The sequence below is a fragment of the Pelodiscus sinensis genome, chromosome 1 (genome assembly GCF_049634645.1).
Source record: "Pelodiscus sinensis isolate JC-2024 chromosome 1, ASM4963464v1, whole genome shotgun sequence".
Lineage (NCBI taxonomy): Eukaryota > Metazoa > Chordata > Testudines > Trionychidae > Pelodiscus > Pelodiscus sinensis.
The window spans coordinates 330911201-330929533 of record NC_134711.1 but is presented as its reverse complement, the minus strand read 5'-3'; the positions used below and the strand labels follow the sequence as shown (position 1 = coordinate 330929533).

At 52.3% G+C, this 18333-nt stretch overlaps 1 protein-coding gene across 1 annotated transcript; it reads left to right on the top strand.

Annotated features, from left to right (window-relative positions):
- The first annotated feature begins 7875 nt into the window (after window positions 1-7875).
- On the top strand, window positions 7876-8841 carry LOC102445589 (olfactory receptor 52B2-like). Its single transcript, XM_006129884.2, has one exon. The coding sequence runs from the start codon at window positions 7876-7878 to the stop codon at window positions 8839-8841; it is 966 nt and encodes a 321-aa protein (XP_006129946.2).
- Window positions 8842-18333: the final 9492 nt, after the last annotated feature.

The following is an 18333-nucleotide window of genomic DNA, read 5'->3' as shown; positions in this document are numbered from 1 at the left end:
GAAGATTTACACTTATGTATGTTCTGGGGTTGGGTTAGAGCCGTGGTCCCCAACACGGTGCCCGCGGGGGCATTTGTCTGCACCCGCCAAGTGCTCAGGGCTGGCCTGGCCCCGGGCACGTGGCGCCGCGGATTGACCCCCCGTGGCGCATGGGGGAGAGGGGGAGAGAGCGCCAGCACCGGACCCGGGCGCGAGGCGCTTGGGGAAAGGGTGGGGGAGAGAGCGCCGGCCCCGGGAATGCGGCTATGGGGGGGGCCCCACTCAGGGGGCCCCCCCCCCAGGCGCCCGGCAGGCGAACGGCCACGCTCCCTGGCGCCCGGCAACCCCAAATGGTTGGGGACCACTGGGTTAGAGTATTAGCCTGATTATACATATTAGCCCTGTCATAATCACACCCCATCCCCACACAGTTATACTCTGAGCTCCTGGGAGGATACAGTCTCTATTGTTCTTCCACTCTCTGGGACTGGAGTTCCTTGGGATGTTGAACAGAGACTGGAACATTCATAGGAGCAGGATGGTCCGTTGATGGGGCCTTCGCGTTAGCAATCCTCTCCTGTGTTTCCACTTCTGTTCACCTGGTCTCGGCCTTTATTTCCTCTATCTTGGCCTGTATTGCTGCTAGCTTCTCCAGATGTTCTTTTTCGGCGCGCTTCTCCTTGGCTTCTATTTTAGCTAGCCTCGCCAGATGTTCTTGTTCAGCGCGCTTCTCCTCAGCCTCTCGTTGGGCGCATTTCTCCTCCATCCGTAGGAGAAACTCCACTTCTTTCTGAGTTAGAGGTCTGCGAGCTGCCTTACAGGCAGCTTCCCACAAAGAAGGCATTGGTGAGGGGAGAGGAGGGCAGCTATATCTTACTCCTACCCCCTCCTTGGGGTATGAATCTGTCCTAGAGCTGGACATCGTGCCTTAACTACCCTAGCTAGCCAGTTACCCCAAAAGCTAGAACAAAACCAACTGTTTTGGTAAGATGGTCTGTGTCTGGCTTAAGGGTAACCTTCCGTCTGCTCCTCCCCAAGGCAGCACGGAAAACAAAAGAAAGAAAAAAAACCTTGCAAAGCTTGCAACCCAAAAGAAAAAGCTGTGTCCTTTTCAAAAGCCTGGGGTCTCAAAATAATCCCACTTCTGCCACCATGTCATGGCTCCTTCCGCACTCTGGCACAATAAATGCAGAAGTGGAGGCCAGCAAAACTACCCCAAAGCCTTATCTACCTATCTTCTCTCAGTAGCTGGAGAGAAACAGCCCAGGACAAAGGAGGGAGAAACCCAAACATTCCTTTGTCCTAGTTTGAAATTCCTACCTGCATTCCTATTGGCTGAATCTACCTGGCGTAGGTAAGGTTAACCCCTTAGTTCCCAGGCTGCTGGCTAGCCCTCATGGTCATGACAAGCCTAAAGCCCACGGACTTCATCTGCAGCCAGATGGAAAGAGCAGCCGCCATGAGCAGAAAAGCAGGACGTAGAATCCTCATTCCATGCTCCAGGCTGGAAGGGTCCGAGTTGGTGCCCTCCTCCCTCCCTGTGCCCTGGGCAGCGGATGCTGGGGTGTACTCACACCCGCCCCTCCCTGTGCTGGTGGTGGGGTGGGGAGGCGGCATGGCTCCCCCATTGGCAACGGGGACTCAGCAGAAAGAGAGATGCTGGAGGTGGGCCCTGCACCCCCAGCCCTTGTCCACAGGACAGTTCCAGAGCAATCCCTGGTTCGCTCCGTCCAGTCCCTGCGCTCCAGGCAAACGGCTCCCCAGGTAGATGCTGATTCGCAGGGTCTCAGGGCTGGACGCAGGCACCGGAGGGGCAGATCCATTTGGGATCTTTACAAGAATATAAGAATGGGCAGACTAAGTCAGACCAAAGGTCCGCCCAGCCCAGTGTCCCATCTGCCGACAGTGGCCAATGCCAGGCACTTCAGAAAGCATAAACAGAAGATGGATCACTGTTGGTTGCAACCACCAATGATCCATCTTCTGTGCCCCATTCACAGCTTCTGGCAAACAGGCTAGGGACACCGTCCCGGCCCTTTCTGGCTAGTAGCCCAGTCAGACAGACCGATCCTCCTTCAACTTATTATGCTCATAATGGATCCCTGTTATAGTCTGGGGCTGTCCACCATCCCCGTGGATGACGGAAGAAAGCACGTGCTTTGTTTGTCTTAAATCTGCTGCCTGTCAATTTCATCGGGTGATCGTCATGTGTCGTGTGAGGGAAGGGATTTCTGTTTTTCCATGCCATTCATGATTTGCTAGACATCTAACATACCCACTCTTCCAAGCTGAATCCCCAGCCTTGTTAATCTCGCCTCATATGCAAGCTGTTCCTTACCCCAATCATTCCGGTGGCCCTTTCTGTACTTTTTCCAAACCTAATCTATTTTGGTTTCGATGGGGTGACCAGATCTGTAGACAGTCTGCCAGCTGCCAGGAGCCTGCCAGGGCCCGGAGAAAGCGGGCGCCTTCTTGGTCCAGGGGGGAAATCATGGACCTTATTCAGGTTTGGGGGGGATGCCCCCAACGTCCATGATCTCTGCACTAGTTGGAGGAACGTGGCCGTCTAGGGCAGGAGAGCTGCCAGCCTGGCCACCAAAGGCCACATGCGAACCCAGGAGCTGCTTTGCATGACAATCGAGTTGGTCTGGTGAGACCCCCCCAACCCTGAGCCCTGAGCTTCTCCTCCCCTTCTTCCCCTTGATTCCCCCTCCTAGCTCCCTCCTCCCAGGTTTCCCCCTCCCCTCTCCCACCCTCTCTTCTCCCCTCTGCCACCTCCTTTCCCCAGTCTCACCAGAGTTTCATCTCCCCTTGTCCCCCAGTTAAATAAAGAGAGTTTGTGTTCATGAAAATACATGTATTTTATTTGACATCAGGAAGTGGGGACTAGGGAGGGGTAAGTGGAAGGACGTGAGGGAGGAATGGGGACAAGTCCCCAGTGGGGCAGACCAGGGAGGCTCTTAGTGCTCCTCAGGGTGGAAGCTCTCCCACAGGGCCTCCTGGACACTGACAGCCCCCCGATGGACCTCCCGGATGGCAGCCAGGCTCACAGCAACGTGTCCACAAGAAGCACCAGAGTGCCCAGGGGCAGCTCTGGCTCCATGTTGCAGAGTGCTGTGGTGTCCCGAGTGAGGACAACCAGAGCACACAGAGACAAACTGCTTTGCTGTCCCTCATCGAGGTAGGCAAGCAAGCAGGGAACGCTGAGAACTGGCTGTCTGGGGGGTCTCTAAGCACAGGCCTCAGATAGCCTCAGGCAGCAGCCACACAAAGTAACTGGTACCCTGCTGGAATTGGTGTTGGCCTTAAATGTGAGTCAGCGTCCACTCAGTGTGGACACACTATTTCGAAATGCATTTTGTGGGTAGACGCGTTATTTCGAAATAACTGATTTCAAATTAACGATTTCAAAATAAGATATTTCGAAATAACGCTGTAGTGTAGACATACCCTCCCTTTGCTAAACGCTTCTTTTCTACGCTCAGACTCAGGGCTTGCCGGGGAGGAGGCCCTGAATCTCCCAGGCACCCAGGGGTGGGGTGTGAATTTCCCAGGTTACTACGTGTTCCATGTTGGATGGATGGGGAGGCGCCCCTGGATACTGAATGTGGCCCTGGCTGCTCCTGGGTTTACCTGGCAGAAGGTTTGCATTGTGAATCTGAGTCAGCTTCATGCTGTTTGCCAGCACTTTGCGTGAGCCATATACGGGACAAGACTCCCTCAGACGTGTGTGTGGTGCTGAGAGTTTCTGAGTTCTCAGTCTGGAGCTGATTGGAAACACAAGGCCACACTTTGTCGGGAGTTTCAGTGTCACAAGGGCCTTTCTAATTAGTGTACAACAGGAGAGAGGCTCAGACACAGCCAGGGAGGGGAAAGGGTTAATTCTCTGCTGCTGTTTCCCACCTGAGTCAGTCTCAGAGGCCAGGTCCCGGGGGCTCCCTGCTGGCTCCGAGCCCCCGCTGGGATTCCCAGGGCTGCTGTATAAACACCCCTGTCCCTCCGCCCTGCGCAGTGCGGCTTCCCAATCCCTGCAGCTCCCTGTGTCCAGGCAGCGATCGCTCATCCCGGCCGAGGCAGGAGCCTGGTGAGTCCTGGGCAGGGCAGGGATCTGCCCCGGGGCAGCTGGAAACCCCTGGCCCCTAGGAAATGTGGGAAGGGGGGTTGGCTGGAACAGGGCTGCCTCCCTCGCACTGCAGGGCAGCACGGCAGCCCCTGGCCCTGAGCAAACGTCCCTGGCCCTGCGTGGAGGGGCAGTGAAGGAGTTAATCCTCCAGCCCGAGTGGGGGGAGCCGTGTGTGCACAGGGGCTGGGACTGGTGTCCCCACGTCCCACGGGAAGGTGGAATTATCCCCCCCCCCCGCGCCATGTCGCTACCCAGCACAGGTCCGTGCTGTGTGAGGAGGTGTGATGGAGGCTGGGCTGAGGGGCTGGTCTCTGTCTGTGCTGCCCCTGCTCTGCACCCCCAGCCAGCCCAGGAGACCTGGAGCAAATGCAGGGTCGGCAGGCGCTCGTCTGGTACTACTGTCCATGAGGCAGAGACCTAGCTACACACTTCCCCTCTGAGGGAGCTGGGAGCGGTCCGGGGCCTGGTGCCTGTTGGACATCTCTGCCCATCCCTCCCGCCCTGCCCGTGTCTCTCGGCGGGTCAGCCTGTCCCTGGGCTCGGTGGGGAACGGATGCTCAACCAGCATCCAGCTGTTTCTGGTCTCTTCTGATGGGCCTGGGAATGTTCAGCCTGGACTTGGAGTGAGGAATGTGGTTGTAGTTAGGAATAGTGGTGTAACAGCAGAAATCTACGTATTAGGAACCCTCCATAAGCTTTCCCTATTAATCCTCTCAGAGTTTGATACAGTATGGACATACCAGATTGCCTGCAGAAGAGGTGCAGATAAAATTAAAAAATAAAATGAGGAAGAATCATGGCATGGAATTTGCAAGGCTAGGGCAGTGAATGTAGCTTGGTACTGTTGACTACTCTAAATTACAACCCTGCCTGTGAAATGCTTAACACAACATACAGACAGACAGACAGAACCTGACCCCTGCGATGCTCCTGCTCTCCTGGCTCAGACAGCAAGCACGGGAATAAAACACTGGCAAAACCCTCAGAATTGATTAAAAAAAAGATGTTTTGTCCTCTATTATAAATATCTGTGGTCACCAGCAGGCTGCAGGTAGCCATCCTGTGCCTGGGGAATGGGGACAGAAATAGGAAAACTTGGCCCCAACAAAACTGAAATTTGAAACATGATCCACTGCAGTGCAAGTGCAAAAATCGGATAAAAAGCCACTTCTGTTCAAACTTCACTTGAAGCTAGATAGGTACTGTCAGAACAGGGCATGGAAGAAAAAGGCAGCAAACAACTGAACGGACACAGCAAAACCAGGAATAAATGGGACATTCTCAGGAGCATGGTAAGAGGCAGGAGCAGTAACTCCATCACAGGGGAGAGAATTTCAAAGTGAAAAACTGAAATGAAATAGCATTGCTGCATTAACACATGGAATTACCCAGTAAGACTTCACGGCAGCCAAAAAGGGCCAGGCACAGTCCATAACTCAATAGGCATTGAGGAACAAATTCAGGGTCAGAGCGGCTGTGTCTAGACTGGCAAGTTTTTCCGCAAAATCATCTGCTTTTGCGGAAAAACTTGCCAGCTGTCTACACTGGCCGCTTGAATTTCCGCAAAAGCACTGACGATCTCATGTAAGATTGTCAGTGCTTTTGCGGAAATACTATGCTGCTCCCGTTTGGGAAAAAGTCTTTTTCCGAAAAACTTTTGCGCAAAAGGGCCAGTGTAGACAGCAGAGATTTGTTTTCCGCAAAAAAGCCCCGATGGCGAAAATGGCGATCGGGGCTTTTTTGCAGAAAACCGCATCTAGATTGGCCACGGATGCTTTTCTGCAAAAAGTTCTTTGGCGGAAAAGCGTCCTGCCGATCTAGATGCGCTTTTCCAAAAATGCTGTTAACGGAAAACTTTTCCATTAAAAGCATTTCCGGAAAATCATGCCAGTGTAGACGTAGCCAGCAAGTAACACTGGCTATTGTCCTTTTAGAACCTCAAAAGCTGGGGAGAGCAGGATCCCAACTGGTTTTGCAGATACGGACTAACACAGTGAACCCTCCGAGACGCCTTCCTTGAATATTTCTGCAGACTAGTTCAGATTACCTGCCTGGTCTTTCTCAGTTGGCTGAACTTGCTGGCGTTGCCTGTACTGTAAGATAACCATCTAGAGTTCATCTCTCTTGGCTCCGTTCTTGTTGCCATCTTTTTTAAGTTGTTTTTCATCGCCCTCTCCTCGCTCTGACTCTCCCCCCGACACCATTCCAGGGTGGGTTTTTTTTTCAGGAACTTCCAATTTAAATGTATTTTGGCTCATCGTTATGCACTTCTGTGTGATGTGAAAGGGAAGTTGTGGCTGTTAAACTTTGTGCTTCTAAAAGATTTTCAAAGTTGGGATCATACCAAACTAACAAGGAAAAGCTCGGTAAAAGCTACGCTAGGAACGCTGGGTAAAGCAGAGTGCTCATCAGGGAAAAACAATGCACCTGCTTGAGGACAACTGTGAATATTAAGCAGTAAATCAGCACATTTAGTACAAAATATTAAGGCACCTCAGATGGAGATGAATGTCTGTACAACAATTGCAAAAGTAAGTGAAGCTTCCAGATCACAGGCCTTAGTTCTCATGGGGGACTTTAACTGCTCTGCCATCTGTTGGGAGACCAATACGGCAGTCCAGGAAGTTTTTGGAGAATGTTGGGGATAACTTCATGGTGCATCCTCTTCCTCTTCCTCGTCTGACTCAAGTGAGAATGATTCTGGTGCATCAGGAACCGGCAGACCTGCACAAGTGTTGCAGCATATGTGTGGGGCCCGCCTCTTGTCCTGATCTCCAATTTTGCAGCCAAAATAAAGGTGATAGGCTTTCTTAACCATAGTGGTTATACTGCGCTTTTGTGATGCAAAAGTCACTTCACCACAAACATAGCAGAAGTTATCTGCACTGTTCACACAAGTACGAGGCATCTCTGCTCACTTTGCCTAAACAGAAATGTGTCCCTTTGCAAAATCAAACACTGACAAATAAGAGAGAACGACACTGTATGATTTCTAGAGCTGACATAGGGCAATTTGTTCAGCACAGTGATGTAAGCTTCATTATGATTGCATCATCCATGGCTTCTAGGACTAACATGATGCAATTCATATCATGTATGATGCAATACCAGCTTCAGATTGCATCATTCATTGTTTTGCCTAAAAAGCAAGTACTGTCCAAACCCAGTCATAGATTTATTCATAGATCCAGTCACAGCTGTATTTTAGTCATTTCTGGTTTAAATTGAGATCCCTTCCCTTTATAACTCACTTGTCCTCCGCCATTCGCAAGTCAAGGTTGTATATACTGACCCAATAGCGTATCTTGAAAACAAGAGCTAATCAACAATTTTAAGCCTCATTTTCGTTCTCAGTGACCCAGAATTAGTAACGTTTGACTACATTTATTTCAGAAGCATTTTGGCTGTAGAGCAGTGTAATCTCTGCATTAAGGTGGGCTACTGAGAACAAGAGGAATGTAAAACAATAGAACTTTGTTGTGTTGCCCTGTGGGTGTGCTATGTGGCTGCACTGGGAGCAAGGAGCTCCCGGCGATTCTGCTGTGGACACCAACTCCAGGGCCAGACACACCCCCCCCATCTGCCCTCTGTGGGGATGGGGATGTTCCATAGCACAAGACTGTGTGTGGTCCATAGTCACACCAGGGAGGTTTGCTGGGATCTCTGATTCTGTCCCCAAACAGTCCGGCCCCGGCTGCCCCTCCAGTTCTCACTGATTTTCTCTCTTGCTTTTAGCTCCTAGAAGCGGAATAAGAAGCTCCAAGGGATGGTGCATGATGCCAGCCGACAATCACAGTGTTTTTGGCTCTGTTATCTTCATCCTGATTGGAAACCCGGGTACACAGGAGTCTCACATCTGGCTCGCCACCCCCTTCTGTCTGATGTACGTTGCGGCGCTTCTGGGGAACTCTCTCCTCCTCTACATCATAGCGACAGAACGAAGCCTCCATGAGCCCATGTACCTTTTCCTCTCCATGCTGGCTGCTGCTGACCTGCTGTTATCCACCACCACAGTGCCCAAGATGCTGGCCGTGTTCTGGTTCGGTGCAGGGGAAATTTCTTTTGCTGCCTGCCTCACCCAGATATTCTTCATCTCTGTCAGTCTTTTCTCTGAGTCGGGCATCCTGGTGGCCATGGCGTTTGATCGGTACGTTGCCATCTGCAACCCCCTGAGATACACCACCCTGCTCACCAAGCCTGTGATCGGGAAGATCGGGCTGGCGGTTCTCACAAGGAGCGTCGGCGTCTTTTTTCCTTACATCTTTCTCGTGACACGGCTGAAGTTCTGTCGAAACAACCTCCTGCCTCACATCTATTGTCTGGAATGGGCCGTTGCCCGACTGGCCTGCGACGACATTACACCCAACTTCTGGTACGGTGTAGCAGTGGCTATTTTAACATTCGGTGTGGATGCTGCTGTCATTGCTGTGTCTTATGTGATGATCCTCCAGGCCATCTTCCGGCTGCCTTTCAAGGGCTCCCGGCTGAAGGCTCTTCACACCTGCAGCTCCCACCTCTGTGTCATCCTGACATTCTACATGTCGACTATTTTTTCCCATTTTGCCCACCAATATGCCCATATCATCCCTGGTTTTATTCTCAGCCTCCTGGCCAACAGCCACATGCTCTTTCCCCCCATGTTAAACCCCATCATTTATGGGGTGAACACAAATAAGATCCTGAAAGCGGTGATCAAGTTGTTTTATGGTTGGGGCAGCAAATGCTTCCTACCGAGCTAAAGGAGGCAGCAGAAAATCAAAGTCAAGATTTCATGTGAACTGTAAAGGCATTTTAACTCTTCACTATGGATGTCCACCGTGTTCACTTGAAAGCTTGGCGCTCTCACAAACAGAGATAGGTGCAATAAAAGATATTGCCTCAGCCACCCTCTCTCACTGGCTACATCTACACTGTACGGCTACGTCTACACTGGCATGATTTTCCGAAAATGCTTTTAACAGAAAAGTTTTCTGTTAAAAGCATTTTTGGAGAAGCGCGTCTAGATTGGCAGGACGCTTTTCCGAAAAAGAACTTTTTGCGGAAAAGCGTCCGTGGCCAATCTAGACGCGCTTTTCTGCAAAAAAAGCCCCGATCGCCATTTTCGCCATCGGGGCTTTTTTGCGGAAAACAGTACTGTGCTGTCTACACTGGCCCTTTTGCGCAAAAGTCTTTCGGAAAAAGGCTTTTGCCCGAACAGGAACAGCATAGTATTTCCGGAAAAGCACTGACAATCTTACATGAGATCGTCAGTGCTTTTCCGGAAATTCAAGCGGCCAGTGTAGACAGCTGGCAAGTTTTTCCGCAAAATCATATGATTTTGCGGAAAAACTTGCCAGTCTAGACACAGCCTACATGTTTGTCCGCAGAGAGTATGCTAATGAAGTGCTCAGTCATTAGCATTTGTTCATTTATATATTGCTGCCGATGCTTTTTGTGCAAGAGGTTTTTGCGTAAAAACAATAGTGTAGATGGGGCCTTTTTGCGCAAAAAATCCCTTTTGTGCAAGATCTGGGTGAGAGCCATGTTTGTGCTGCACTAGAAGGAAGTTTTACCAATGAGGGAACAGGCTGATTCCTGCAGGGCCTTGGAGGAGACGAAATATCCCAGGAGCACCGAGAACGGGCTGAGCTGGGTCAGACCAATGGTTCATCTCGTCCTGGCTCCTGGCTCCAGCAGTGGCCTGTGCCACAGATACATGGGGGAGAACAGAGCACGGCTGCTGTGGGTTGATCCATTCCCTCCCCTCCTGGCTTCCGGTATTCAGAGTTTTGGGGGACACCGAGAACATGGGGCTGGATCCTTGAGCCTCTTGGCGACTAGTCACTGAGGGTCTGTCTACACTACAGCGCTAATTCAAACTAACTTAATTCAAATTAGTTAATTTGAACTAAGCTAATTCGAACTAGTGCATCTGGAACTAAAAACTAATTCGAATTAGCGTTTTGCTAATTCGAACTAGCATGTCCACACTGAGTGGACCCTGAACCGAAGTTAAGGCTGGCCAGAAGCAGTGCCGGCAGGGCATCAGATTAGGACTTAGAATGTGGAGATGCTGCCTCAGGCTAGCCGAGGGCTGTGCTTAAAGGGACCCGACCCCCACCCCGGACAGACAGTTCTCAGGGGTTCCCCGCTTGCTTGTCTACCTCGCGAGGGACAGCAAAGCAGTCCTGGCTTGGAGTGCCCTGAGTGTCCGCACTCGGCACATCACAGCACTCAGCCATCAGCCCGGCTGCACTTGCTGCAGGCTGCCATCTGGGGAGGTCAATTGGGGGGCTGTCAGGATCCAGGAGGCCCTGCAGGAGAGCTTCTACCCCGAGGAACCTGCAGAGCCACCCCAGTCCTCCCCATCGGGGGCTCGTACCCCATTCCTCCTTCCCCTCCTTCCACTTACCCCTCCCTAGCCCCCCTTCCTGATGTACAAAATAAAGGACACGTGTTCAGAAATAGAAACTCTCTTTATTGAACAAAACTGGGGGGGGGGGGATTAACCTCTGGGGAGACTGGGAAAAGGAGGTGAGAGAGGGGAAGAGAGAGGGTGGAAGAGGGGAGGGGGAAACCTGGGAGGAGGGAGCTGGGAGGGGGAAGCCAGGGGAAGAAGGAGGAGGGGAAGTATCAAACTATGGTACGCCATATCTTCAGTACTGTGTATCAAATATCAGAAAAGATATTTTGGCCTTTGAAAGGGTTCAGAAAAGGGCAACTATAGCGATTAAGAGTTTGGAACAGGTCCCATATGAAGAGAGGCTAAAGAGACTGGGACTTCTCAGCTTAGAAAAGAGGAGACAGAGGGAGGATATGATAGAGGTCTATAACATCATGAGTGGTGTGGAGAGGGTGCATAAAGAAAAGTTCTTCATTAGTTCCCATAATAGAAGGACTAGAGGACACCAAATGAAATGAATGGACAGCAGGTTTAAAACTAATAAAAGAAGGTTCTTCTTCACACAGCACATAGTCAACCTGTGGAACTCCTTGCCACATGAGGCTGTGAAGTCTAGAACTAGAACAGAGTTTAAAGAGAAGTTAGATAAATTCATGGAGGATGGGTCCATGGAGTGCTATTAGCCAGGGGGTAGGAACGGTGTCCCTGGCCTCTGTTTGTGGAAGGCTGGAGATGGATGGCACGAGACAAATGGCTTGGTCATTGTCTTCGGTCCATCCCCTCCAGGGCACCTGGTGCTGGCCACTGTCAGCAGACAGGCTACTGGGCTAGATGGACCTTTGGTCTGACCCAGTACGGCCATTCTTATGTTCTTATGTTCTAAGCTCAGGGCTCAGGGTCGGGGTCTCACTGGACCAATTTGATTTTTATGCAAATCTGCTCCTGGGTTCACATGTGGCCTTTGGTGGCCAGGCTGGCAGCTATCCTGCCCTAGACGGACGCATTCCTGTGCCTAGAGTGGAGGTCGTGGACATTGGAGGCCTCCCCCCAAACCTCGATGAGGTCCATGATCTCTGCACTAGACCATGAGGGCGCCCACTTCTTACAGCCCCGGGCAGGCTCCTGGTCCAGGGAAGAGGGGGAGGGCTGGGTGGCAGCGGGTGGCTGGCTCATGCCGTGCCAGGTGCAGGGTCTGCTGGCTGGGTGCTGGCAGGCTTGCACCTGGCAGAAGCACTGTAGCCAGACCATGGCCCTGTAAGGGCTCCGGGGCCGGGAGGGGGGCAGAAAAGTTTCCCTGGTTTGGCCCAGAGTGGCCACTAGGGCAATCTGGGAAGGGCTAGCCTCCCACTAGTTAGAATTAAGTGGCTAAAGAGCCCTTAATTCGAACTAGGCGTTAGTCCTCGTGGAATGAGGTTTACCTAGTTCGAATTAAGCGCTCCGCTAGTTCCAATTAAGTTCAAACTAGCGGTTTGTATGCATAGATGCTATGAAAGTTAGTTCGAACTAACAGCTGTTAGTTTGAATTAACTTTGTAGTGTAGACATACCCTGGACATCACAGCCGTTCAGCCAGCTCAATTGCCTCTAGGGGTTAAACTCCAGACAGTGGGTCTTAGATTGTCTCTGAATGTTTGGGAAGCAGGAAACACAGAAGCCAGGAGAGCCAATGGAAGCAGAGTGTGGGTTTCTGAAGGGGAAACAGGAACCTTCCTGCTTTACTCTGTGGCTACGTCTACACTGGCACCTTTTTCCGGAAATGCTTAGAACGGAACAGTTTTCCATTATAAGTATTTCTGGAAAAAGAGCGTCTACATTGGCAGGATGCTTTTCCGGAAGAGCACTTTTTCCGGAAAAGCGTCCGTGGCCAATGTCGACGTGCTTTTCCGGAAAAATCCCCAAACGTCATTTTCGCGATCGGGGCTTTTTTGCGGAAAAGACTACTGGGCTGTCTACACTGGCCCTTTTCTGGAACAGTTTTCCGGAAAAGGGACTTTTGCCCGAGCGGGAGCAGCATAGTTTTTCTGGAAAAGCAGCTGATTTCTTACGGAAGATCGTCAGTGCTTTTCCAGAAATTCAAGGGGCCAGTGTAGACAGCTCGCAGCTTATTCCGGAAAAGCGGCTGCTTTTCCAGAATAAGTGGCCCAGTGTAGACACAGCCCGTGTGAACAGAGAAGGGCTAGAGGACATGAATTAAGCCAGGAACTGGCTTGAAATATCCAGCAATGTCCATGCCCAAGGACAAACTAACCCTTGGAACAAGAGATGTGAGTAGAACAGGGAAGCTGCGTCTAGACTGGCAAGTTTTTCCGCAAAAGCAAACTTGCCAGCTGTCTACACTGGCCGCTTGATTTTGTGCAAAAGCACTGACGTTCTATTGTCCAAAATCAGTGCTGCTTTCACAAATGCTTTGACGTTCCTGTTCGGGCAAAAGCCCTTTTCCGGAAATGCTTTTGCGCAAAAGGGCCAGTGTAGGAAGCTAAAAAGTGTTTTGTGCAAAAAAGCCCCAATGGCGAAAATGGCGATCGGGGCTTTCTTGTGCAAAACCGCGTCTAGATTGGCATGGACTCTTTTCTGCAAAAAGTCCTTTTGCGCAAAAGCATCTGTGCCAATCTAGATGCTCTTTTCCGCAAATGCTTTTCACGGAAAAACTTTTCCGTGAAAAGCATTTGAGGAAAATCATTCCAGTCTAGACGTAGCTGGAATGTTTAGCCAGATGCAATCAGGTTATTTTGTTTATTGTCTTTATTGTTTTGGTTTATTGGAGTTCTGCATGGTGAGCATATGTCACCCTCCTCCCATACACTGTAACGTTTAAACTAAATCCCAGGGAAGCAATATTCTGTGTTTTTAATATTTCTTTTATTCAGTTGTTCTGTATCATCTAGCAACCAACCATGAGTTTTTTTGATTGTGAATAAAAGTCAATTTTTTTCAGACCATGATTTCATTCTTGTGTCTTAGAAGTGTCCTGCTCTGCATCCTACTCACACACCTTGGAACGTGCTGGAGACAATTGATTTCAGAAGGTGGAGAAGACTGAGCTACATGATTTGGATTCTGGATTCTGTCATTACAGGGCAGGGAGCAGCCTTTTCGTTTCTTTGGCTCCCCTACTTACAGAGCTGTGAGCTGGCCCGGCCAAAGAGTTTGCGGGGCCCAAAGCCTCGTGGCTGAGCCTCACAGCCACATAGCTCCCAGTCAGGGCAGCAAGTGAGCGGCCGGGTGGCGGGGGCTGGGAGCTGGGCAGGGAGGGTCCAGGGCAACTGTCTCTGTCACCTTGAGCACAGCAGGTCGAGCAGAGCGAATGAGCAAAACCATGAGTAAAAATCCTGCCCCTAGCAGGTAGGGCAGTGTCCTTTTCCTCTCAGGTTCTTAACTTCAGCAATGCAAAGGTCCCCTTCTTCTGGGCACCAAATTCAGTGATCCTAGTGTAACCCACACACCTAGGGTGTGTCTAAACTACGTGACTCCATCGATGGAGCCATGTAGATGAGGCTGATCGGCAGAGGGAAATGAAGCCGCGATTTAAATAATCGCAGCTTCATTTAAATTTAAATGGCTGCCACGCTCTGCCGACCAGCTAATGATCAGCTGTTTGTCGGCAGATCGGGGCAGTCCAGATGCGCCGCGGTCGACAAGGAAGGCTTTGTCGACTGGTGCAGGTATGCCTCGTGAAACCAGGTTTACCTGCGCCGGTCAACAAAGGCTTCCTTGTCGACCACGGCGCGTCCAGACTGCCCCGATCTACCGACAAACAGCTGATCATCAGCTGGTCGGCAGAGCGTGGCAGCCATTTAAATTTAAATGAAGCCGCGATTATTTAAATCACGGCTTCATTTCCCTCTGCCGATCATCCTAATTTACATGGCTCCATCGACAGAGCCATGTCGTTTAGACACACCCCTAGTGTGGTTACTGAGCACTGCAAGTGGCACCTAGACCACTGCAACAGTTAAGCTCAAGAGACCTCTACAGCATAGACTAGAAGCCAGCTGGCTTTTAGTTCAGAGGGTAGAGGCTCCCATAATCAGCTCCCAAAGTCCCAGGTTCAAATCTGCCTTGGTGGTGGTTATGCTAGCTCCTATTTTTTAAAAGGAGTTCTTGAACAAACAGACGCACGGATGGAAAGACAGACAGACACACTCATTGTCTTAGGGCTGTCAGGGTTAGGGCTGGCTTAGGGCTGTCAGGGTCTCCTGCGTAACACAAGCCCTTTCTGCAAAGACTGCGGCTTTAAGGGCTCCAGGAGATGGGGCGGGGGTAGAATTTGGCTGTGTGGGGACAGAGCGGCCAGCAGGGCACCCAGGGTAGAGCCGACGGCCCCCTATTTTGAAATAACAGCTTTTGCCCTGTTTACACAGCCCCTATTCCAAAATACCTATTTCGGAAGAGGTGTTATTCTTCCCAGAATGAGGTTTACAGAAGTCGGAATAAACCATCCATTACTTTGAAATAATTTTGAAATAACTAAATTGGGGTATGTCTACACTACCCTCCTAGTTTGAACTAGCAGGGTAATGTAGGCATACCGCAATTGCAAATGAAGCCCGGGATTTGAATTTCCCGGGCTTCATTTGCATAAGCGGGGAGCCGCCATTTTTAAATCCCCGCTCGTTCGAACCCCGTGGAATGAGGAGTAATAGTAGTTCGAACTAGGAAGCCTAGTTCGAACTACCTAGTTCGTGCCCCGTGTAGCCGCACGGCACGGGGTTCGAACGAGCGGGGATTTAAAAATGGCGGAGCCCCGCTTATGCAAATGAAGCCCGGGAAATTCAAATCCAGGGCTTCATTTGCAATTGCGGTATGCCTACATTACCCTCCTAGTTCGAATTAGGAGGGTAGTGTAGACATACCCTTGGTGTGTAGACATTTGCTTAGTTATTTTGGAATAACTTTCCCGTGCAGGCACACCCGTACAACTTTCCCGCTCAGATGCGCCAGAAGGATTGTTGCTTTTCTTGCAACCGTGTCACACCGTTGACTCATACCTCGCTTTTCTAAACTGTGACCCCACATCCCTTTCTGCTCTTCTCCTTTCTGGGCAGCCATTTCCCACATGTTAGACGTGTGCGACTGAGTGTTCCTGCCTCAGTCGCTTGTTGAATTTCATCCTATTTACCTCAGACCATTTCTCCAAGTGTGTCCAGATCATTTTCAATTATGGCTCTGTCCTGCACAGCACGGCCAACCCCCGTCAGCTTGGCATCATCTGCATGCGATATAAGTTTGCCCTCTATGCCAAGGGTGGGGAACAACAAAAAAACGAACTAAAGCGAACAAAACCCCAGCCAAAACCCCTCACAGATGTGGCCCCTGACAGAGAATGAGAAAGCCCACCAGAGTCTGGGGGGCCCAGGCTAGAAGATGTGTGCTCCAGCCCTGTGGGGGAGGATGAGGGGGACTTGAAGTGCGAGTGCAGGCTCCCCAAGAGCTCAGAGCTTCACACCTGGCCCCGGGCCAGAGGTTCCCCACCCCTGTTCTATGCCTTTATCTAAATGGTAAATGAAGACACGGCACAGGACTGTAAGTGGGAGGATACGGCCTTTTTCTGAGCCATCGGGTGGGGCCTAAACCCGCCGGCTTTCCTCTGCAGCCGGCTGGAAGGCGCAGCCGCCACGAGCAGAGAGGCAGGACGCTGAACGCTCCTTCTATCGAAATGACAGTGCCACGGTGTGACGTCAGTTCAGAAGACCCTGTTCCAACGGCACCCGCTGCGCCGTCCAGAGCCGTGTCCAGCCAACCGTCCCGTTGCTCTAGATTCCTACAGGAGCCGTGGGCCAACAACAAACCCCAATATCTATCCCGGCAGGCGCCAGGCGGGGCCCTCTGCGGGGCTCCAGGCTCCGGCCCAGAGACGGTTCCCGGGGGCACATGGTAGGGCCTGAGGGCCTGTGGCCGAGGCTCTGAACCTGTGATCCTGGCGCCCCGACAGGGGCCCCGGAGGAGCTGCTGTCCTGGCGCCGGGCGCTGTGGCTGCTGATCCAGCCTGTGCTGGGCAGAGACGGGCTCTGACCCGGCCCCTGGCAGGAGCCAGCAGCCCCCCGCCATGCCTGGGATGCCCACGGGACAGTCCCAGGGGGACCCCGAGGTGGGTCGGACTGAAGGGACCTTGCTGGGTCACCCCGTCCAGTCCCTGCGCTCCAGGCAAACGGCTCCCAAGGCGGCTGTTGATTCGCAGGGTCTCAGGGCTGGACGCAGGCACTGGAGGGCGGGGAGGAGATCCAGGGCCCTACACTTTTAACAGGGGCAGGGCCGTTCCCAGCAAACTAATGAGCGAGAGGGGGAGGGTAGAAGTTATTGGGGGACGGGAAAGGCTGGTACAGGGCCAGGGCCTGGTGGACAGAGGGGTGCATGGACAGGGCCTCAGGGGAAGGGAGATGTGGGGGGGAGTGTCTGGGGTCGGGCAGACAGACACATTTTGGAGCCATACGGCACACTTCTTCTGGTCTGGGAAAGCACACAGCGTGTGACGGCTCCAGGCAAGGCCTAACCGATAGTTAAGCAGAATGAATCCCGCCCTGTCTTCACTTTGTAAATCAACACCAGGGCACCACAGTCTCTCGGCCCCTGTGAATCCACCCCCTGGGCCTGCGTTTGCATTTTGGATGGATCTTAGCGAGCTACGAGTAGCGTTGCCAGGTGTCCTGTATTGACCCGGACAGTCCGGTTTTCCGGCTCCGGTAAAAAAATTCAGAAAATACCGGACACTCAAACTGTCAAGCATTTTCTGCCAGACCGTCTGGATCAATACCGGACATCTGGCAACCCTACACACAGTCGGCAATTGGGCCCAGCCCTCCCGCTTCTCCCGCTGCTTACCTGGTTCTGCAGGGGAGCTGTCTGGCCCGGAGCAGGGAGGGAGGCAAGATCCTCACCAGCTACTGGTAGCCTGTTCGGAGAGGCAAAGTCCAGCCCCTCGTGTTCTTCAAGGGGCCATGCTGGTTTTGACATTTTTTTTGCTTAATAACTCTCTGGGTCCTTTTTTTTTTCTTAACAACTTAGATCCTTCCCCCTTTTTTTCAACAAAATTTCCCCATCCCCCTTTTTTTGGGAGGAGAGGGGGTGTTCGGTGTTTGTGGTTAAACCATCTGGCAACCCTAGCTAGGAGCTGCCTGCATGCACCTGACAGGAGACATTGCCTGGGAAAATAGTCCATCAGCCTCGGTTTGCAAAGAATCGTTTGCCGGGGCCTAAGTGTCACAAGGGCCTTTCTGAATAACACACAACCGGAGACAGGCTCAGACACAGCCAGGGAGGGGAAAGGGTTAATTCTCGGCTGCTGTTTCCCACCTGAGTCAGTCTCAGAGGCCAGGTCCCGGGGGCTCCCTGCTGGCTCCGAGCCCCCGCTGGGATTCCCAGGCCTGCTGTATAAACACCCCTGTCCCTCAGCCCTGCGCAGTGCGGCTTCCCCATCCCTGCAGCTCCCTGTGTCCAGGCAGCGATCGCTCATCCCAGCCGGGGCAGGAGCCTGGTGAGTCCTGGGCAGGGCAGGGATCTGCCCCGGGGCGGCTGGAAACCCCTGGCCCCTAGGAAATGTGGGAAGGGGGGTTGGCTGGAACGGGGCTGCCTCCCTCGCACTGCAGGGCAGCACGGCAGCCCCTGGCCCTGAGCAAACGCCCCTGGCCCGGCGCGGAGGGGAAGTGTCAGGCTGCGGGAGCGGGTGATACTGACCCTCGCCCACAGGAGTCAGGGGGGTGCTGGCTGTGGGGCTCAGCGGCGCTGGGCTGGGCCATTCTCGGCTAATGGGGCTGGTCAGAGGGAACCTCCTTTGGGATCCCCTCCGACCCTGCCATCCCCTCACCCCCTCCCGCGGCTCCACGCAGGGACACGGCCCGTCAGTCACTGGGGGC

Excerpts from the sequence above, each read along its gene's own strand:
- LOC102445589 (XM_006129884.2), top strand. The coding sequence starts at position 7,876 with ATGATGCCAGCCGACAATCACAGTGTTTTTGGCTCTGTTATCTTCATC.